This window comes from Hipposideros armiger, unplaced genomic scaffold (genome assembly GCF_001890085.2).
Source record: "Hipposideros armiger isolate ML-2016 unplaced genomic scaffold, ASM189008v1 scaffold_272, whole genome shotgun sequence".
Taxonomy (NCBI): Eukaryota; Metazoa; Chordata; class Mammalia; order Chiroptera; family Hipposideridae; genus Hipposideros; species Hipposideros armiger.
In genome coordinates, this window is record NW_017731622.1 from 817,305 (window position 1) to 840,103 (window position 22,799).

At 44.3% G+C, this 22,799-nt stretch overlaps 1 protein-coding gene across 43 annotated transcripts in view; it reads right to left on the reverse strand.

Annotated features, from left to right (window-relative positions):
• Positions 1 to 22,799, reverse strand: part of KCNMA1 (potassium calcium-activated channel subfamily M alpha 1) — a 744,819-nt gene that overhangs the window by 356,797 nt on the left and 365,223 nt on the right. For 40 of the 43 annotated variants that reach the window (XM_019657024.1, XM_019657023.1, XM_019657013.1 and 37 more), the window contains exon 3: positions 12,383 to 12,444. In XM_019657024.1, coding sequence (XP_019512569.1) covers positions 12,383 to 12,444 — 62 coding nt within the window. The other 3 variants (XR_002125588.1, XR_002125587.1, XM_019657035.1) reach the window with 3 other exon arrangements.

Sequence of the window (22,799 nt, forward strand, 5' to 3'; positions counted from 1 at the left end):
GCTGCTTCTGAAGCCGCTCTTCCATTTCCTGTCAAACTGGCCGGAAGATTGGTAGGATGATCCCACACAGGTCCCCCCGACTCTCCAGCCGTGGATGAGAGACACATCCCTGTGGAGAAGTGGCAGCTGCTCGCATCTGTTTGGGCACCCCAATGGTGCGTAGGTCCTGGTGCCCCAGCGAGGGGTCTGGGATGGACTTTTGGCTGGAGATTATTTGCATCCCTGAGTTACAGCCTAAGAAGAAAATCTTCCCTTAAAAACCCACCATGTACAGGAGAAGCAGAAAACAAAGAGTGTTTAGGCTCTGCCTTATAGACCCATCTCACTTCCCATACTACTTTCAGTGCAGCCAGGTACTGAAGGAATAGCTTGGAAGCCTAGGGCCTCCCTTCCCTAGTTTCATTAGCATTGTCCCTACATTTTTAAGATTTCAAATGCAGCTGGGGAAGTGGGGGGCACCTGCTCAAGAAGAAAAGACACACTGCCACACTGCAGAGAGACTGCTGCTCAGGTATGTGTTGTATGCCAGGAGGGGGGTGGCTCCCAATCGTGTGAAGACTGTCCTGTGTCTGCCATGTGATCTTCATGGCAAAAGAAACAGGAGTGAGTGAGCAGATAAACCAACCCTACAGAGCAGGGGTCCTTCGCTTGGCATCCCGGGACCAACGTCAGAGTCCCTGGCAAGCAAACTTCCTATAGTGTTCATAAAATTCTCAAAGGGGTGCTTGTTCCACAAAAGAAGCACCATCGTGTACATGGTAATCTACATACGCTGCCTTCTCTAAGTTTACTTGCTGCAGCTTCTAGCTCTTTCTCATTTGTGCCTCCTTCAGATATATACACTCACATGTACGCAGACACCAAATGCCCCCTCCGGCCGACTCCTCAGCCTCACCACATTCTTAAAACAGACTGTGCTCAAAGGCACTGGTGGGTTCCATGGCTGCTCCGATCACATCTCAATTAGGAATCCTGCTGGCTCCCATTCTTGCCTTATTATTCCCGTTCATGCTATTATGAAGAGGGGCAAGTCCTGAACAAACTCCTCACCCACTTCCCCCTGCTGCTAGAGGGAAAAGCACGTGCCAGGTAGAGTTGTCTCACAGCATCCATGTTCTTCATCTTTCTCTACATCCTGTCCCTGCAGCTCCCTCTGGGGCATCAAGAGCCAGCGTTTCTCAAACTGGGCCATGGGTTCATTTTCTGCCTCTTCTTGGAGGAAGGGAGGGAGAGGTGAAAACACCAGATATCAAGGGAAGAGATAGGGGCTCTGTGTCTGGGCACGAATAGGAACATGGGGCAGAGAAGGACAAGTGCCTTCCAGTAGATTCCAACACCTGACAGGCAGGTCCTGGAGCCATGCCTACAATTTCTCCCTGAGAGAATCATGACAGGTGAAAGGTGGCATGAGTGTTTTCCATTTGGAAGCCAGATGATGAAACAGCTGGAATCTGGGTTGTCATAATGGAGATCATCTTTTTCCCAGCTCTGAAAGTATCGACGCTCTAGACTCTATATTCTAGCAGAGCATCCTGCTGCGCTAACAGTAACGGCCAAGTTTTTGTGTAAAAAGCGGAAGGTCAGGAGGTAAAGGTGGGGCTCAGACTTGGGGCCACATCTGGAAAGAAAAGTCCAGAGATGCTTCTAATGTTTTTGAAGGGGCTCCAGTATAAGAATTTCATCAGTAAATGTTGACCCTAGTACTCAGCAAATTGCCAACTTTAAGGTTGATAGAAACTAAGGTCAGGATTGATGTCTCTTAACCCATGCTTTCACAGCCTAATATGCTAGAAATTAAACCAAGTTTCACATAATGTGCCCATTTAGCCAAGCAAGTGAGAACACAGTCTGGAGCAACTATCAATACTTACACGCTTAGTATAATCAACTCTGTTTTGGTCAAGTCAGTACAACTGGCAGAATACATTTGGGCCTCTTTTCTTATAAAGAATCTGACAATTTAAGGGGGTTATGCTCGTTTCCATTTATGTCCTGGAAAATACACTCTTGTGACTTAGCAACCATGTTTAAAAAGCTCTTGCAGTTCTTAAACAAACAGAGTGTATGTTTATGAGGTCCTAACAACATTATTTTCAGGGATGACGTAGAGTTAGTGATATGTAGCTTTGGGGATTTACAGTAAGTTGTGGGTGATTTATGGCTGTGACATACAGTATTCGCCTAGAGAAAGGTGGGCATTGACTTAGGGAGTGTTTGCAAATGGGTTCGATGGGAAACACGTCAGAGCACCTGGAGGCCAAGGCCTCCCCAGTTTGGAGACAGAAGGGGCCCTTTTGGGGAGACAGAGGATCAAGAGTTAAGGACATTTTCTGGCACCCAGGGAGCAGAGCTAATTCAAGACCAGAAAGAAACACAGTGTAGAACAGAGATTGAAAACAGGAGGCCCAGATCTGGGCTGCAAAGGTGTTTTGTTTGGCCTCCAGAGTACTTAAAAAGTTTTGGAAGTCCTGGGTAATATTTTAAAACTGGAGGTTCGACATAAAAGCACAGTTTCTTCCATTCTCTTTGGAACATGGGACGATCTGGCCACAGGAGCCTGCATTCATGCTTAGGGACAATCAGATGGAGCTGGGAAACTACTTCAGGGGACACTTGAGTTCTCAGCTCATCCCAGTCCTCCTCTGGTCTGCTTCCCTCAGTTCTAACACCGCCCGCCCCTGTCCACTTCAGCTTGCAAACGTCGGATGTAGGAAATGTTATTTTTACTGTGGTACTCTCAGGGAACCCATCTCCTAAAATGATAAGACTAATTTTCAGCTAGAAAAATGGACAAAGCGCATGTTTCTCCAGAACTCACCAGAAAAGCAAGATTATTAGGTTTTCTTTAAAAATCCATTGACATATCCACAGGTGCCATTAAAAAAAAATGCTGGGTTGCTGAAGTTAATATTTCCCTAAGCTAAGGCATAAGACATGGTTTGAAATGGAATGTTTATTTTTATTTTCTCATCTGAAACAATTAGACGACACTGGGAGGGGTGTGGGGTAGGGCGTCTGTCTCTGGGCATGTTTTCTGATCTGTGAAAATTTCCAGACAGATGGGGCTGACAGGAAGGAAACAGGACCAACCTCTCCACCAAGAATGGAAGACACAGTGCTCAGGGTCCACCATACTTCTAGCGACCCACAAAAAATGTCCTAATTTTAGCTTCTTTAAAATCAGGAGAAACAAGTAACTACAGCAATAATGAATGTGAATATGTAATAATAAATCCAGCCTGGATTATATTCATCCTTATAAGAGCACGGTCATAATATGTCACTTTTAATATGCTTTATGGAGAAAGGGACACAAGAAGACATAAGTCACTAGAGCTCATGACAACCCCAGTGTGGCCCTCTAGGCAAATGCTGGTCTCCAGAAAAAACATCTCGGGTCACGCTGTGGCCGCTCGTCAGGCAGCACACCCTCGCTTTGCCATGACTTTCCTCTCCATCCCTTCCCTGGATGCTCTGCTTGTGACACGTTCATAAACAAAGCCCCTGAAAAGCATACAACTGCCCCCTGACCTAGGTTTCCAAAACAGGAAGGGGATGCCTCTCACCCAGCCACTTCTGGAAATTTCTACATCGAAGTTTCCAGAGGTTTTCATCATGTGCAGTCGGAGAATAGGTATATCGCCACCAGTGACAGTCTGCTTTCCTGAGTCTGTTATGCCATCCCTGAAGCATTGTCAATCCTCACCTTTCAGTGGCTGATTTCAAGGCAGGGCTTTGCTAGACTCAGCACATATTGAATATAAAAGCCAAGATGCCGAAAGGTTAGGCCACCATGACAGCCCCTCTTGGGGATCCTGGAGTCTGGGGGAGACTAAGTTTCCTGTCTCCTCAACTCAAAACCTCCCCAGCACCAAAACATTCTATAACATCCAGCCATCTTTTCAGCTTCTCAGCCTTCAACACCTATCATTAGCAATGCTTGTATTAGTAATTGATGAAATATTGATTAGTGATTTCACTTGTTATCTTGTTTTGTTACTTCATTTTTCCTATATTTACAGCTGAACTTCCTAATCCTTACAAATATATATAATTTAAACATCTTAATGGAAAATATTCGGTCTTATACACAGTGTATGAAATTCCCCAACACCCAACAAAATGTCTTGCACACAGCTGGTACTTAATAGAGATCTATTACCTGACTGATACCTTTAAGAGCACAGGTATACGGCTCTCAGCATCATTCCTGTTATTATGATGAGACTGGTGGCCAATCTCCCCATGCTACACTTTCCCATTGACTTACAGGTAGCTGGCACAGAATTACTACCTACACACACACACACACACACACACACACACACACACACACACACACACACACACACCCTTCTCCCAAATCCTGGAAACAGTGACATATGCATCAAAAAGTACAAAGAGAACCCTTGCTGCAAGGGCTCCTATTTTTAAATCACAAACGACTCATCACTGACCAGGGTCTCCCCAAAGCTACAACTTGTCAGGCTGTCAGGAAGAAGGATGAGGGGAATAAAAGCAAAGACAGAGGTCCCATCTCCATTCCCGTCTGCCGCCCATAAACCCTATGATGAAGCCGTAACAGTTGACCCCACCCCTCAGCACCACCGTGGTTGTGTTAAGCATGAGTTCTGCCTTTGTTTGGATTAAACTACTCTGAGCTCTAACCTTTCCCTCCAGCTGGCTCCCACCCTGATCCCTCAGCAGTTTCTGATCGCACACCTGGCTGTGGGTTTACGTGGAGGACCAGTGCCACCCAATGGGGAGAAGACCCAGGGCTCTTGTGGTAGAAACACACGCTAATTGCAGAAGGCAGAACTAGCTTAGCTAACTGGGATACAAAGAGATGCATTTTCTTCATTTGCCCTGAAATAATCATTTTTTAAAAACAGAAGAGACACAAGAGGGCTAAGACAGTGTCAGATAATCCAAAACTTCCTTTTGAAATTCTAGAGAGCAGTGAAAAGAGAAGAAATAATTCATTCTAATTTTGAAGGGTAGAATAGATATGGATTTATAGACACAGCTATAAGATAGTGTTTTCACAGGGGAAATGAACAGGCAGTTGGGCAAAATGTCCTCAAAAGTTATATATACCAAATCTCAAACAGGCCAAACCACTGCGTTCAGCCTTGTTGACCTTCCAGAAAAGAGATAAACTCTTACCTCTCCCTCCAAAATAGTACAGGAAAAAAAAAAAAGAGTAGCAGGGTCATCAAATCAAGGAATTCAAAGCCTGTTGCCAAGGGAGATGAAATAAAGTTATCCCAAGTCCCCACCTGACTAGTTCCATGTTTTCCACCCGGGCTTATCTCTGCTCTTTTCGCGGCTCTAAAGTTTCTCCACGGTCACAGCCTGAAACTCCAGAATTGGTGTTAAAAGTCACTACTGGCTTCAATACTCAATAAATAATATTTTCTATCACATCTTTGTTCATTATTTATTTAGTAGGAAATAAAAACAAAGAGATGAAGCAGAAAGGGGTCAGCACTGGGGGGGAGGTGCTCTGGCTTCCGGCTCTGATTGTGCCCCTGGGAACTTGGTGACCTTGAGCAGGTCACTTAGCCCTCATTCTGCAGGAGAGGATGCTGTGGCATCAAGCAGATTCTGATGCCTCGTCAAGTTCTAACATTTTATTCTCAAGTTGCCTTTTGCAGCAAACCTGGCTCCATCTTCCCCCTCCCCACACTCGGACCACTGTCCCTGATATTTTTCTAAGGAATGCCAAAAATAAGCATCTCCCCTGATGCTTCTAGATGCTGTCATACCTGGTACCTACATATCACCTGCACAATGAGAAATAAGCAAGGAAGCTGAGACCTCCTCAACAATGTGGAGGGGGAAGGAGGAAGGGTGCTTATGCCCTTGGCAGAGTCTCCACCCATCTTCTCTACCAGGTTTATACCCAACTGATGAAAGAATGGCAATTTGGACAAGTAGATGAGGTCGAATGGTTTGCATTAGGGTCGCTTCCATGTCAGAGAGCCGAAAGTTGCCATTAAAGGTTCAATTCTGAAAGGGAGCAAGGACTTCCCATTGAGAGTTATTTACAGCCTCTGCCCCGAAGGCGCCTCCTCTTCCCCCAGCCCTCAGTGGGCTCAGCTCCCATCAGCTCCCTCCACCATCTGACATTCCATTCTTTCAACAGCTGCTGGCTCTTCTGTTGTGTTCCTTCCACAGATGTGCAGTGCTGTTCTGAACACCCTGCCCTTGAACTTTCCTTCCCCATAATTTTCCAAACCAAAGCTTGGCAATAAAAATGTCAGGGAGGGATGGAGAAAATCGGGGGCGGGGGGAGCATTTTACAAGGCAAAAAGAGAATAAGGAGATGCTGTACACACAGTTATTTGTGTTGACTTCCTCCACAAAGGTTAAAGGCGTGCTATGACTTCTCAGAAAAGGACATAAAGGCGGAGAGCCGGAGCACATTTCTCAGGATACTCCCTAGAAAGAACAGGTTCCCTGCAGGAGCTGGGCGCAGAGTGAGAGAGTCAGCCTCCTTCTCTCTGCGGTGGGCTGCCCAGCTGTTCACTGCATGGCAAAGGGGTGTGCCAACGGTGACAGTGAAAGTGGTATTCATGTACTTTAGAGTTTATAGTACATGGCATGGAGGTGATCTACACTGTCTTCACAGCTCTGCCAGGTGTCTGCCAGGAGGCTGGGCATGTGGGAGGGGCTGTGTCAACACCTGTGTGCCAGGTACTAAGAACAAGACTGGAGGAGGAGGATGGATTGCTTGCATCCTTTCAAAGACCTCCATCACAATGTCTGTGGGACCAAATTTTCCTCAAGTCCATAGGTTTGATAATGCTAACTTTCTAGGCACACAGTGCAGAACCATAACAAATTACCTAAATTCTGCATGCAACTCTCTAAAGAGATGAAAGAATCTACCTAATGGGGAAACAGAGCCTCTGTCGTTACGTACCTCAGTGTGCCAAACAACAGGCACAGAGGACTGGGTAAGGATGGGAGGGCAAAGGGTCCTTCTGCTTGGAACCAAACCCTTAAGTGGGAAGAGCCCTTGAGAAACAGTCACCTTTCCTTGTTCTTTGCTAACTCGGCCCTATTCCATCACAAAATGCTGCTACTCTCCTGAGATAGAAGAGGTATTAAGCCATAATTAGCAAGAAATGAACCAAGGTCCAAACAGACACCATACAGCACATGCCCCACTGATACGTCCCATGTCCTAGGGAGAAAGCTGTCATCAGACCCTCATAAGCACTGCTGACTTTCAGACTTGGCCCCAAAGGGGAGAGATGGAGAATGAAAGGGAAAGCCAGGCAATGAGTCAACAGAATGAGACTAAAGGGACTCTCATTCCTGCAATTTCTCATTCAACCCATTTAGTCACTTCCACCATCTGGAAGTTCACTTCTGGACACTTGGAAGGGGAAGGCCTTGAGATATGCTGGATTCAGATCTTGGCTTTGCGATTAGCTGTGTGGATTTGGTAAATGCTGCAACCTCCGCGCCCTCATCTGTAAAGTGGGAATGGTGGAACACCTACTCTATCAAGTTGTAAGGCGGCTTCGATAGGCTCGCATGCGCTATTTATTTTAATGTGCGGAGCACTATGCCTTGCACACAGCACGTGATCAGTGAATGTCAGTTCCCCCCAACCACCTGCCCCTCTCTTCCCTTTTAAGGAGAATTTTTAGGCTGAGGGGCGAGATGCCTGGCCGTGTGAAGACTAGAACGGGTAAAATATTTAGGTGACTGGGCAGTTCTGCTAAAGCGCTGGGTATCCCTATTACCTCAGCCACACCAGTTTTATTTTCAGAGACTATGAAAACAGTCTGGTCAATTTCTACTGCAATCTTAAAAACAGTTCTCCTTGACCGTAACTAACCATAGCAATTCTACCATGTGGAAAATATTCAACATTATCACACGGAAGATGTTTCCAATGAGTGAATGAATACAAAATGAATGAATCACTGAATACAAATGTAAAATTTTAAAGACTGGAGGAGGCCATTGGCACATGGTCACCCCACTGTTACCCTGGAATCCAGCCCTTAAACTAGATGCTCTCCGTAGCTTGTGCTGCTATGCCCTCCCCTTCCTAATGTCCATATCCCAAAACAGCACTGCTGATACCAGAAGCCAAGAGCAAAGGTGCCCCCACTGTGTACCAGCCATTCTGGAGCGGATCAAGCCATTAAGGAAAATTTTAACAATGCATAACCTTTCAGCTTTACTCTGCTAACAGCAGGTAGCTTGCCTTTCAGAGACATGAGTCTGCATTGAAGTCACCAGAAAGCAGGACTTGACCTTCACTTTCAGTATGCAGCATTAAAAATTCAGAATCCATGTAACTATAGCGTAAAAAGTAGCAGAGTTTAAATGGGAATCAAAAGGAATAAATATCTCCACACAGGTGAGTCATCCTTTCCCAGAATGCCCCTGGAAAATGCAAATACGAAGGGCCCTGAGCCTCTGGCTCTTCCAACTTTCTCTGGAAAATCCGGAAGCAGCCGGAACTGCTACATTATGCAATCCATGAATCCTACCCTAATACTGATATCACTTGAGCATCCCTCCTCCCCTTTTCCTATTAGGGAAGAATTATTGTTCCTATGTCAAAAGGAAGAAACAGACAGGGATAACCAGCCACGGTGACATTATCACCTATACAACGTCTAGGGGCACTTTTGACTTGGTTATACAGGTTTTGTTTTTAACTGCTTCACAGAGTATGAGTCTGTGGGAACAAAGGGCAGACATAGGCATCTAGAGACATCAGAATTAGGAGTCGGAGTGGATGTGCCTCAAATTGGGCACAATGCCTTTAAAAATACTGAAAAAGAAATGGTGTTCTTTTGGACAATATTTGCCTCATGTGGCTAATTGAAGGGGATTCCAGGGGGATGGAATTACTGTGTGGAGCAGGGTTTAATGCCTCTCTGTGTCTGTTAAGGAATTGACATTGATGTCTAGCCAAAGACTTGGTGAAACATCTCCCTTCGCTTGCGGCTTTGGAGAGTCTACCGCTGGGATGATAAAGCATAATTTTAACAGTTTAATGTAATTCTCCTTGGCTTTCAACTCCAGAAGCTTTGAGGACAATCCGTCTTAGCTAGATAGTAATCACTTGAGGCTGCACAAGTGATGCTTCTGTGGTGATCACTCTAGGAAAAATCAAGACCCAAAGAAGGGCTTCTCAAAGCCTTGAATGAAAAAGAACTGCTCAGAGATCATCTTGGCCTTACAATGGAAAAGAAAAGATGCCTGCGAGATGATATATTGGGTTGTTGGAAAAGTCATGACACATTTTTGCAACGAAAAACAGAAAAAATACGTCATGACTTTTCCGACAACCCAATATTTGGAAATAACATACCCACTGCCTCTTGATAGTAAAAGAGGTAGGGAAAGGTTAAAAAGATGACACGTCCATCAGTTATGACATTTATCTAAAGTGCCTTCCTCACCTGCTGCCACACAGAAGTAGAATAACCGCCCCAACTACCTGTCCACATGCACAACCAGAATCAGCCTGTCTTGACCCTGAACCAGCACAGCCTCACATTTTGAACTTGTGCTGCTGAGGTATGCCCGACCATTGGGGGAGGCCAGCTCTGGTTAACACTGACCAAGACGAACCATTTCATGGGCAATGTCAGCCCAGTTAGGTTCATACAAGGGAAAGCCTATAGATTGTCTTTTGAGTTTTTTATTTCTTTGGAGGGTATACATACTAACTAAAATTCATCTGAAGAATACTGGGTACTTTATTCCAGGGTGATGATTTCCTATCACTTCCAAGAGAAGTTTAAAGCTTTTTTTCCCCCAAGATGCCTATTTCTTTCCAAATGGCAAGCAAAACCACCACTGTGTAAAACTGATGGAAGTTTTGAATGAAAAAGATGGATTTTAAGAATTTACATCCTGTTTTCTTACCTGTTTTCCATTCGCATTTTATGTGTGGATAGAACTTCACTTTATCTTGTTCACTTTGCTTGATTATAGTTTGTCTAGTACGTTCTTTTTATCCCTGGGAATCTATGGACTTACCATAAAGGTCACTTTAATTCTTCCCCTTATTTAAACTGGGCATGCTTGCTGGCTGTCCCCAGAAGGATGGCAGACTCCATGGTACTGACTACACTCATCAGGTCACCCACACTTTAAGACATGGTTTCAGAACCAAAGAAGTAATGCAAATGAAAAGCAGAAAAGGCTGCATAAATAAACATAAGGTCTTCTTAGGTACAAGTCTCTCTATGCCAAACCACACAGTTTAGTAACAGAGAAGAAAGACTAAGTTTAGGAGACAGGGACAGTCCCCGGGGAGAGTGAGGACAGTCCTTGGTCTGAGAATATTGGCATGATGGCTGGGGAAAGCTGAGAACAGGATGGAAGGTTCATCCTTGGACTAGGCGCTTTGCAAGTCCCTAAAAGAACATGAATCAGAGAGGGCCCCCAATGCCGGCTTCCCCAAGGCTTAATGAAATCATAACTAATTCCAAAGGGCGCTGAGGAAGTGCAGAGCATCCCAGGAAGAGGCTCTTGCCTTGGGGAATTACATCTCTTTCCATTCTCTCACATGGAGCTGAGGACACCAGGATCTAAGAGCAAAAGACGGCCTCATAGTAAGACGCTGTAAAAAATGACATAATTCAAATTGACCTAATAAGAGCATTTTATTTTAACTGAGAAATACAGAGGAGCTAGAAGGGAAAGAAAGGGAAAGAAGTCGTCGGGGCATCCAGCCTTCTAACTGATCCACATTCACCTCCATGTGGGGTTTGTTCTGTCTGGGGTGCACAGACTACATGCTCGAACCCACTTCCTAGTTCTGTCATGGAAGTTGACAGGGTACGCACCCCAGGATATGTGAGAACACTCCTCACACCTAAGGAAACAATAGAAAAATAAGACTGGGGGCTTTGGAAGATCCTTGGTTCATTTCAAATATGAGCCAGAGTTATTAAGAAAAGATATTTAAAAGCGGCTTACCTTCAATGACATACCACTTGGAGATTTCCAAATTTAAAAAGCTCTTCTTTTCTTTCTTGGCCAGGAAGAGCTGATGGAGGAGCCTGCCGCATCTCATCTCCCGGAGGACTTTTAAAGGACCCTCCACCTGAGATGGGCGGGGGCAGCCAGGCTTGTGTGTGGGGATGGGCTAAAGGAACTGATATTCTCAGATGTGGCTGATTCCCAGGTGATAAAAGAATATGTTTTCTTTATCTTCCCTGAAATGACATTTTGTCCTTGGCACCCAAATGCACAATACCCTTTGGCTGGTGACCAGAGACTCTGAGAAATTCAGAGTTTAGGCATGCATGAAATTGTCACCATCCTGAGCCACAGAAAAAGAACGCTGCACTCAGAATTCAGATACAATGGAGTCTATGCCAATTGGGGCACCAAGCAGGTTTCCTGGGATCAAACTAATATCCAGCTATACCAAGGATAGAGTTCAAGGAGTTACAAACACTCTCACAGTGAACAATGCAGGCAAAGAGTTCAAGGCCACTGTCCAGTTGTCAAGTTCATGTCACCACAGATAGGTCTTTCAGACCAGCTCAGCTCCAGATGCTGTCAATTTCAAGATTGCAATAGAATGGTTGGAACAAATGATGCACCCAGGGGTAACACCTGCAGAAACCAGGGCAGAACTGGCCTCTACCTAACAGCTCTGCTCAGTGCCTTCTTCTGCCTCCTATAAAGCCTTTACCATCTGTCACACAGACCCCACCCCAGGCTTACCCTGAAACACCAGCTCACTCAGCTGGTAACCCAGGATCTGCATGAGTGCCCACTCTAGGAATTCTCAGATGGCCATGATCCTGGGAGTCATCATGAACTCATCCGTCCCATCTCCTTACCTTCACAAGTCAAGAAACACCAGTGGGTGACGCTTCAGCTGATTATTTGGCTGGCAGGTGCAAAGGATAGCATCACACTTTCTAACTGACCTCCAATAAGAGTAAAGCATTGGAAACCCTAATAACAAAAGGATCCTACCACCAAGGCAAAAATGGCTCATAGCCTCACGGGTTGGACTGTAACCCTCCCAGAGGTTGCAAATTCACGTCAAAAGTCTCTTAATCTCTTGACATCCTTAGTGCAAATACTTCATCAGGAAATAGATAATTCAAAACATGCAATGCCCAGCCACAAGGCTTGACCTCCGATACCCATCCTCCCTCTTCTAACCAGTAAACTCCAAGCAGCCTCCCTTGTAAGAGGTTGCTCTCCCCTTCAGAACATTAGCACAGACAGCCCTCCTTCTTCTAAAAGTCTTCCACACTTAGGAAGCTCTTGCAAAGGTTGGTGTAAATCAATTAATCAATATAAAGGCTCATGACGGTGTTAAAAAAAAAAAAAAGAAGAAGAGGGCCAGACAATGGATTTGCATACTCACTTTGACGAATCTATGAAGTATATTACAAGTGCACCAATGCTGAGAGCAAAGACCAAGACCACCTGCAAAAGAAAAGAAGAATGCCATCACTTACAAGAGGAACACTGCGTGGTTACTTTTTCATTTTATGATGCATGTCGCCACAGCTCAGAAACATGGCGCCAATTGCCTCCGGGGGCCCACCTGAAAATCTCATCCCCATGCTCCCCATGACTCCTTGCCTTGCAGTGGGCAGCAACCTCACTGCCCGCCAACAGTGGTCAGGACAGACCCTGGCAGCCTAAGGCATAGGGTTTTGATCTGGCCCTGCGGTCTCAGGGTCCAGCTTCTCTACAACTGAAGTCAACACACTTCAATGGGAAAAAAGCAGGTACAAATCTGTTATATGTAACTTAGGCAACAAGAGAACGCAAATACAGGAATATCATTTTTTAACATCTTTACTGACATATAATTTACAGTCCATAAAATTCACCATTTGAAACATACAATTCCATCAATAACTTTGAATAAATTTACCAAATTGTGCAACCATCGCTGGAATCTAGTTTCAGAACATTTTGATCCTCCCAGAAAGATCCCATTAACAGTTAATTCCTGTTCCTACCCCAACCCTAGACAACCATAAATTCACTTTCTGTTTCTATACAAGAACTAGCAATGGAAAAACATGAATTTGCTGCTTTTACAAATATGTGTGTGTGTGTGTGTGGCGGGGCGGGGGGGGCGGAGAGGGTGGATTATAACACTTCTCAAGCATTTTGGAAACCATTGAGGTGCAGACAGTCAAATTAGGCAACACATGAGGCCAGCGAGATGACAATCCTTGTTCTTCTTTGTACTCTTCACTCAAAATTAATCACCACTGATAGAAAAGACAGTTTGGCATCTCCTTCAGAGAATACCTGTCACACGAAAGCCCATCAAATGAATATGTACCAGGTTGGGCAGATACTGACACTTCTGGGCTCACTCAACACTCTAATTTGTTGATTTAATCTTTTATGCAGGAGAGTGGTGGTCTAACTAAAAGGATGTTCAAAAAAAAATATGCTACGAGTCAATAATTAAGCTTGAGAACAAAAGGTAAACACCATCACCACATTCAATGCCAGGTCTCCAGGAATACTTTTTCAACGTGCTAGTATCCAAAAGGGATGGCAAGTTGAAGGGGGTTAGAAATGTCGGTCTCCTCAGAGTATTAACATCCCTCTGACATTGGTTAGTAGATAGAAATGAATCCCAATTTCTGTCAACAGGAAAATTCAAGCCATGTGTGTGTGTGTGTGTGCATGTGTGAGATAGACAGAGAGAGACAGATAGAGAGATAGATAGATAGAGAGAGAGAGAGAGAGAGAGAGAGAGAGAGAGAGAGAAAGAAAGAGAGGGAGAGAGAGTCATGTACACATATCTGTATTGTGTGTGTGTACCAAAGTGGCTGATAAAAAATGAAATCTGTATATTCATTTAAAACACTGACAAACTCCATGGAGCTACTAGGGAGGGATGGTGACCTACACATTTAAAAACGGACAGTTCAAACAGCTGGACACTGTAAGAGGAATATGCAGTTTCACAGCACCTGACAAATTCTCCATAGGAAAGCAAATGTTAATACACCACTGGGGTCTATTCTTTCATTTTGTTTTAAAAACTAAAACATGGCCCAGTTGATCCCAGGAAACTCCTGCAGTCTGTCAATAATCACCATCCATCCAGGGCTAATCCCCGGCAGCTCTAATCTCCTCTCACACACATCCATTCATGCCTTGCAAAGTTGCACACAAAAATAAACAAAAACATAAACGGGCCTCTGCTTTTCCCTCTATCATCTGAATGAGGCAGCAAAACAAATAGCTTAAGATTAATTCCGATCTGTATTATTTCTGAGACATAAGCAGTTAGATCCTGGCCCTGACCTCATTCCCAAAATGCTGCACAGAGAAGGGGCGTGGCCATAAAAGAGGGGAAGGACCTCTTCTTCATTCATAAACAGCTGATCCAAGACTAATCTCTGATAATTTGGCTGTGTGCGTGCGCGCGCACGTGTGTGTGTGTGTGTGTGTGTGTGTTAGAGAGAGAGAGAGAGAGAGAGAGAGAGAAAGGGAGGGAAGGAGAGAATGCTGGGCTTCTGTCAGCTTATTCCATTAAAAGCTGAAGAGGAGAGGAAGGGAAGAGTGGGAGCGGAGAGGCTGGGAGAAAAGAGGAAGGGAGAAGAGGAAAGGGAAGAGAAGGGGAAGGGAGAGGAAAGGAGAGGAGGAGAAAAAGGAAAGGGGAAAGAAAACGAAGAAAGTCATTTCAAACGGCATCTACATCATTCTGAAAGGGGCTCACATCTGACCTCCCCTGCAATGGTGATGGTTTCCCAGCCTTGGCGTGGTCCAAGTAGCTGACACTAATTGGTCCCAGCTCTCTCCACTTGACCTCTGTGATGGGAAATAACGTGCAGCTCCTTTAAGCAAACAATCCATGACGGGAGGGAAGGAATCCTGCTCTCCTCTCAAATATCAGCATCTCTCTGATAAGGTGAGGGAAGAAATCCAGGAGGAAGATGACTTCCCCAGTTCCCGCGAACGGAAGATGCTGCAGAGGGGTCCTATGCTGGGGTCCTCCTGTTCAGCTGGAAGCCTTTCTCTCAAGCGCCAAACTGTCCTACCCACCACCTGCCTCCAGGCATGAAATGATTGATGGGGACCAGATCTGTTTCTCAGTAATGAAACACCTGTGTGTGTGATTTTTAAACGTGGTAAATGTCTCTGTATCATGTCAGGATTGCTTAAATTGTCAACTTGGATCCAGGTGCTGCAGAAAATAAACCAACCCTTTAGATTTCACTGTGAAAACACGAGACGCATCTACAGGCCCTAGCAAAGGACGTGTCCTCTCTCTGTCATCTCTCATCTCTGTCCCTTTGACAAGTCCCCTATTGTCTGAGAACCCTACTCTAAATATGAAAACATTCAGTTGGACTACACAAAATGATTATATTTTAGCCTAAATGATAATGGTTATGTTACAGAGCGGCCCCCAAATAATCATCTAGGTATTTATTTCACATCTGCTATGCATAATAATAAGGCCCTAGGAAAAACCAAAGAAACAAATCCACCTGGAGTCAAACTGTAGTCCTCTGGAGAGTAACCCTTACATAGGCGAGTCCTCTGCTAAACCATCCAATCAGTGCTCAAGTGTGCGGCATCGGTATGATCAACACATAAGCTATTGCCTGAGTGGCACATGCCTAAATGAAGATGGAGTTAGGAGGGGGAGGAACAACAGGGGCTCTTGTCTCAGTGTCATTGTCATTCTCAAGTGTCCCTTCTTCCTACACATGTCTCTTCTCATAGCCCTTCAGTCAGGCGGGAGGCCACTGGGCTTCTATAGGCCCAGGAATAAGGGGCATGGAAGCCCCAGGGACATGGTAAGGTGAGGTCAAGAAAAGCGTTAATACCTGAGACAGCTGAGTCACAGAACATCCCTTATAATGACCAGGTACTTTACAAAGCACGGTCGCAAACAAGAGCTTCTGAGCACGGTTTGACATAGGGACAATGTGAGCACGCCCTCTCAGGACACACCCTGTGCTGTCTTCACTAGAGCCAGTCCGGCCTTTCGAACGTTTCATAGTCTGGCTTTCCCAAATCACCTTGGCTACCTTGCTTGGTGCTAACCGCCATATATTTAGGTTTATTGAAAACACCCATATGCTGTGTGGTGCTATTCAGTACTAAGCGATACTTATAGAATGCCAGATTCTTAAAAACAAAAGCGATTTGATAAATGTCTTTGGAACAATGGTGCTTGTGAGGCATCTATTTTCAAAACTCCAAGATCAAACATGACATGTGTTTGCACAGAAGAATGCCAAGACCACAAACACACACACACACATGCACCCCCCCCCCACACACACACACATTGACTAAAAGAATGCCTGTCCCTAATACCTGACACCAGGAATCTGATGATAAATGGAGAGTAGAGAGAGAATATTCACAGCCATCTTCATGAAGGGAATTCCAACAGGCCCCGAAGATTTTCCAAATGTCTCAGAAAGTTCACACAGGAGGCAAACAGTAGGGCGAAGCCCTGAATACCCACCCTCAGGGCGGGGCACTGGAGCTCTTCAAGAAAACGACAGATCCAGTGATATGAATATGGGGACGACCGAATCAGGACAGTTGGCTCTTCAGAGATGTTGCCTGTTCTAGAACCTGGTTTCGTGTTGTCGGGTTTGGGCCCAAATGCTTTCAATCAACACGTGAGGCTACCGGGTCTTCTGTCAGGGATTTAAAGCAGCAGCTCACAAAGGTGTCTCCCACCAGATCTGATCACCTCAGGAGCATTTCTTAAAAAACAAGAGATGCCCCTATCCCACTCTGGGACCAACCAGAGAATCTCGAACTTGGGGAGAAGGTGAAGCTGGACAACTCTATTTTTAAGAAGCTGCTCCAGTGAATCTGATGTGAGGCCAAGAATGGGAGCCTCTGAATTAAAGACATTCAGGGGAAACCACTTAGCTCAAGTCAAAGATTAATTTACAAATGTCTCCTTAACAATTAGCCCATTAGGGCATATGCAGGAAGCCTGCAGGCTTTGAGAATCGTGCTAGGAGGACTCTAAAAAGTACAGGGAGGAAGATGAATTCATTCTCTCCCAAGCAGGTTTTACACATTCTGCTCAGCTCCCAGCAGAACAAATGACCTTCATTACTGATTCTGCATGTTTGATCAGGGCCCAGCCAGCTCCTGGTAACAGCAACCCCTCCGAAAATGGACAACTTTCCATACATAATCTTTTTCCATACATGATCCTGAAGGCACATGACTGTTTTTATTGAAGTGTAATTTGTATATGATAAAATTTACTATATTTAAAAAAATAGACATGATTACTCCCAAGGCAAAACAATCTTGGGACATTTTGTTTATGAGAGATGATATCATTCCAACATCCAAATTATAACGGTTGGTCTGGTGAACTTAACTCCAAGAGATATTTATTGAACTCCTATGCACATGGCCTAGAGGGAGAGAGAGGGAAATAGAAAACTAAAACAGCTAACTCAGGCCTGGTCTTTGCCTTTGATGAGCATGGACTCCAGAAGTTTCCATTACTCAAGAGTCCCTGCTGAATTCTGTCAATGCTACAGATATAAACAGAGACTTCTGAACTGTCCAAGGAAGGAGCAGATAGAAAAGTAACCCCACCATTGCTGCAAACTCCCAGTGTGGACAAGGAAGGAGACAACGGATGCCAAGGAAGAGGAGAGATAGCTTCCTGATATCCCAGGTCCTCCTAGCTGTTCCAGGGGAGGGCAGACCCCAGGCGCAGCGTGACGGACACGTGGTAGGGACAGCACAGGACCCCGTCAGTCAGGAGGCCTGCTTGGGTTTGAATCTCAGCTCTGCCCCAGTAAGCAGTAGGCTCATGAGCACATCACTTAATGTCTCTGGGACCCAGTTCCCCAGTCTGTGAAATGCTGGGATTGGAACAGATGGTTATCAGGTGGGGACCTTGATAGGTTACTGCATACAGCGAAAGAACTAAAAACTTTTGGCTTAAAAAGGCAGCCCTTGGGCCGGCCGAGTGGCTCAGTTGGTTAAGAGTTGGCTTAAGAGCACGGGCTCTGAGCAATGGGGCTGCTGGTTCAATTCCCACATGGGCCAGTGACTCTGCGCCCGAGCTGAGCTGTTGCTGACAGGTGGCAGGATGGCTCAGCTGGTGTAACAAGATTGCCTGTTCAGTGGTGGGCGACACCCACCCGTAACTCAGACTGCACTCAGCACCTTGAGCTGAGCTGCCTCCTGGATGGCTCAGTGGATAGGGCGTGAGTTCTTCACAACAATGCTGCTGGTTTGACTCCCAAATGGGATGGTTGCTATGCCCACCCACAACTAAGATTGAACACAGCACCTTGAGCTTAGAGGCCACAAGCTGCCACAAGAAGCCAGATGGTGATTGGCGCCCTCCACAACGAAAACTGAAGAAGAACAACTTGGCTGCTCCCCTTCCCCAATTCTCCAACACTGTCCCCCTCCCCCAATTCCTCAATTTTAAAAAAACAAAAACAAAGGCAGCCCTCTTTTATGCCAGCTGTATGCTCTGTGTGCATAATTATAAGTCAGTATGATGACAATGATGTGAGTCACTACTAATCTGTGTCAGAGAGGCTGTTTCTTTCCTAAAATCACAAGTGGAAACTCCATGGACACTTGGATCCATCATTTATGTTTCCAGTAGGCAATCAGTTGCTCATGCAGCATGTCATCCCACAAAACCAAAACCAAACCAGAGGGGCCACTGACCAGCGCTGTCCTGGGTCTGTGCCCCAGCTCTGCCATGGCTGTGGGGAACTGAGTGGGGGAATTGACCCAGCTGCCTGGCCTCCTGCCTCTGTGATGCTCTGAAAAGCCCACATTTCTTTAGGTTTTACCACAAGAAGCTCATACTCTGAGTCTCAGTGGTTTCTTAAGGGAAAAAGGGATGGATTTTTTTTTCTTCACAATCTGGCAAGTATAGTAATAATATACTGATCTCTCAACCATTAATAGTTCTCAATAAAAGAAGATATAATCTTGCTACCAAAGAAAGGTATTTTTGTTATCATAAATAACAAGAGATTTTTAGAGTGTAAAAACAATATTTTGACAATGGCATTTAAACATCCAAAGGTCTCCTAAGTTTCCAGTCTCACATTTTGGCACATTACATTTCACTTAAGCAGGTGCTTACACAGAAATGCTGTAAATGGATTCACTGGAAACCAGGACTCCAAACAATGGTATACGTGTAGACGTATTCATGAAATAAAGGAAGAAGAAAGAAGTGATTTCAGTAGTTGGTACTTTGAGTTATAGCATTAAAATAAAATACAGGGGACTCCCAGATAAGAGTAAAACTATTCAAATGTAAGGATAAGCTAAATATTCAAAAGGTAAAATGCCTGTGAATCTATGGGCATTTAAATCTGGTGCTTCCAAAAATGCAGTACTCAGTGTAGAATGGGCTGGATTTTTAAGACATATGATATAAATTAGGGAGGGACCTCCTCGAACTGCTTCAAATTACTTTCCATGGCTTTTGGTATGAAGGAAAAAAGTCCCTGACACAGCTTACAAGACGCTGAAAACTCAGGCTCTTTTATTCCTCTCTGGCTTTATCTTACACACACTCTCTCTCTCTAGACTCCAGTCAAGGGAAATTTCAGTTCTTCTCATTCAACATGTGCCCCATCCCTCCCTCACATCCCTCCTCCTAGAAGACTTAGCTCCCCTCAGAAACTATCTATCTTTCAGATCTCGGTTCTACTGTCACTTCTTTCCCTGCCCACCTAACTCAGGGAGGTCCTCCATGAGCATTGTCTGTACTTTGTAGCACTTAGCACAGCAGCAATTTTACATTTGTCTGTGCAATCATTTGATTCATTCCTCTCTCCTCTGCTGGACTGCAAGTTCTATGAAGGCAGGGTGCATGTCCTTTTTTACTTACCACTAAATTCCCAGCAACTAGTGAAAATGGCTCAGTCAATATTCATGAAATGAGTATTTGAAGAAAAGGCTGGAGAGTGAGTTTGGAGACTGGGTACAGTGAAAGCAGAAGACAGCTGGAAGAATACAGACGCTCAGCGAGTGAGATTCTGGCATGGAAAATCTCAGGTAGAGGAGAGGAGTAGTTCCCTGTGATAGCAGGATCCAAAGGACACCTGGCTGAGGTGCATCGAGGTTGAGGGAGTCAAGGATCTGGGTAGGACACATTAGATAGGAGATTCATGTGGATAGATTCGAAGGTGATGGCTAGAGCTGAAATTGAGAACAAAAAGAGTCAAGAATGGAAGCCATCTTGAATAGTGGAGGGGCGTGGAGTTGGGTAGATGACAGCATCAGGGAGAGCAGACAGAGTGAGGATTTAGGTAGATGGTAGGAGCCTCAACAGAAAAGGTTTTGCACAAGGATGGAAGGAGCAATGGAGGGTCCAAGTGTCCAGGGGTCCCTGGGCTGTGAAAAAAACAAGCAATCTCCACAGAAAGAAGTGAAGGAAACTACCTGTCGAGAAAAAACAGGTTCAGTTAAGGTGGTAGATTTCAGGAGTGTTAGGTGAAGAAGCTGAGAATTTAGACTGGGATCAGGGCCAGGAATCTGTGGAACTAAAGTAAAGCATATGTTCCCAGGAGGTAAGACACAAAATAATATAAATGCATAAATAATACATGAATATGTAGGTATGAATGTCTGGACACACACAGACACAGGCTGCAAGGGACACAGAGATAAACTAATACTCCACTAATCAATCACAAATTTGGGTCTCTAACAATATTTATTAACCAACTCCATTCCCAGCAATGCATCTCTCCATTTTCAAATGAGGTAATTTCAAAATTACTACAGATGAAAAGAAAGCTCTGGAAAATAATAGGGCTCCTTCTGTGTCTGCTACAAAAAAACAAGTTTATTATGAATCATACATTTGCTGACATATAGCCAAAATTAAGTGCAATCATGGGCTTTTTGGAGAGGGCAGAGGCGAATGTGACTAACATAAATAAATATAGAGGGTCTGGTGTCTTGTTCTACGTTTCTGCATAGAAAATTCTGGGGCATAAATGATAAGCCAATTGTCCAATCTTCTCCCTTCCGAGAGCTCAGGTTGACATAACTCTAGGGCATGAGCTATGTGAACTTCTGTAGAATAGTGTTCCCTAATTGTCACAGGAGTGTCATCTATCTTATCTGGTTTTTATTGAATACGCTCATCTCGTTTTGCACAACCTAAAAATACAGAAGCCCTCAATGTGTTCCTCTAAGGCTGTAATTTATTATAACTGAAATAAGAAACTGAAGAAATGGAAAGCAATGGCAACATTGTCAGGAAAATTTCCCTTAAACCTGTGTCGCTCCTGAGAGTTGAGGTTTAATGACCCTGAAATTTTAACATCATTCCCTCAGAAAACTGAAAAGGTTGATTTTTGTATATTTCTATCAACAGCATGAAAACTGATGCACTGGCAAGAAAGAAAATCTTCCATTTGAGGTCTAAAGCTTGAAAGACCATTCCTGTCCAATTATGGAAAAACTGATAGAAAAAACTTCCACCTGCTGGTGGAGTGCCCAAGTTTGCAGCTAATGAACTTTTGGAAAAACTGTCTGGACTTAATGCAATGTGGGTTTGGCCAACTGGGTTTTTTATTTAATCATGTTTGTAAGACAAGGAAACTTCTTTGGTATTGTCAGGGTGCCAGTTGCCACTTATTATCACCAAGGACTAAATCTATGGACATCTTTGTCCTGATTCCCAAATCTTACCAGTTCTTTAAGTATATTAAAGGCACAGATGGAACTGAAAGCAGGGATTCAAACAGATACTTGTACACCCAAGTTCATAACAGCTTTATTAAAAACAGCCAAAAAGTATCAGCAACCAAAGTGTTCACTGATGGATGAATGGGTAAACAAAATGTAGGGTGTATATATCCGATGGAATATTATTCAACCTTAATATTCTTTCAAAGGAAGGAAATTCTGACACATGCTACAACATGGATAAACCTTGAAGATATTATACTACATGAAATAAGCCAGACACAAAAGGACAAATACATGATTCCACTTATATGTGGTACCTAGATGAGTCAAATTCATAGAGACAGAAAGCAGAGTTGTGGTTGCAAGGGGGTAAGGGGGAGTTATTGTTTAATGTGTATAGAGTTTCTGTTTAGGCTGATAAAAAAGGTCTGGAAGTGGACAGTGGTGATGGTTGTACAGCATTGTGAATGTACTGAAGCCACTGAATTGTACACTTACAAATGGCTAAAATGGTAAATCTTATGTGTATTTTATCACAATAAAAAATGGAAGAAAAATTCTGAGAACCTGCAAGTAGAAACCAGCAGAACATTTATATTTTAAAACTCAAACATAATCACCTTCTCAGAGGGATATTAATATCTCTCCTTTCAATGGCAGTGGAAATCTCCAAGAAACGTGTATTACATACAAGTGACTCTTGCCCCTCTGAGCTGTTTGAACTTACCCCTTAGTAAGCTAGAACGTCTTAGTTTCCAGAATGTATCTCCATTTAGCCACAGAGACTTTACATGGGTTCCCACCTTCCCCTCCTACTCCCATCTTTGTCTATTACTGATGCACCAGGTGGGCTATGAACATCTTAGGGATCAGGGATTCTGACTAGAGCCAGAACCTACTGTGTCTTTTGACATCTGTAGCTGAAATCCCAGATATGACTGGGATTTTTAAAAGAATATACCTTTTACCACAATACAAAAGAAGGAGGAGGAGGGGAAGGGGGAGGAAAAAGAAAAGAAGCAGAAGAAGGGGAATAGAGTAGGGAAGGGAAGGGAAGGGGAGGGAAGGGAAGGGAAAGAAAGGGAAGGGAAGGTGCCCTTGGCTTATAACCA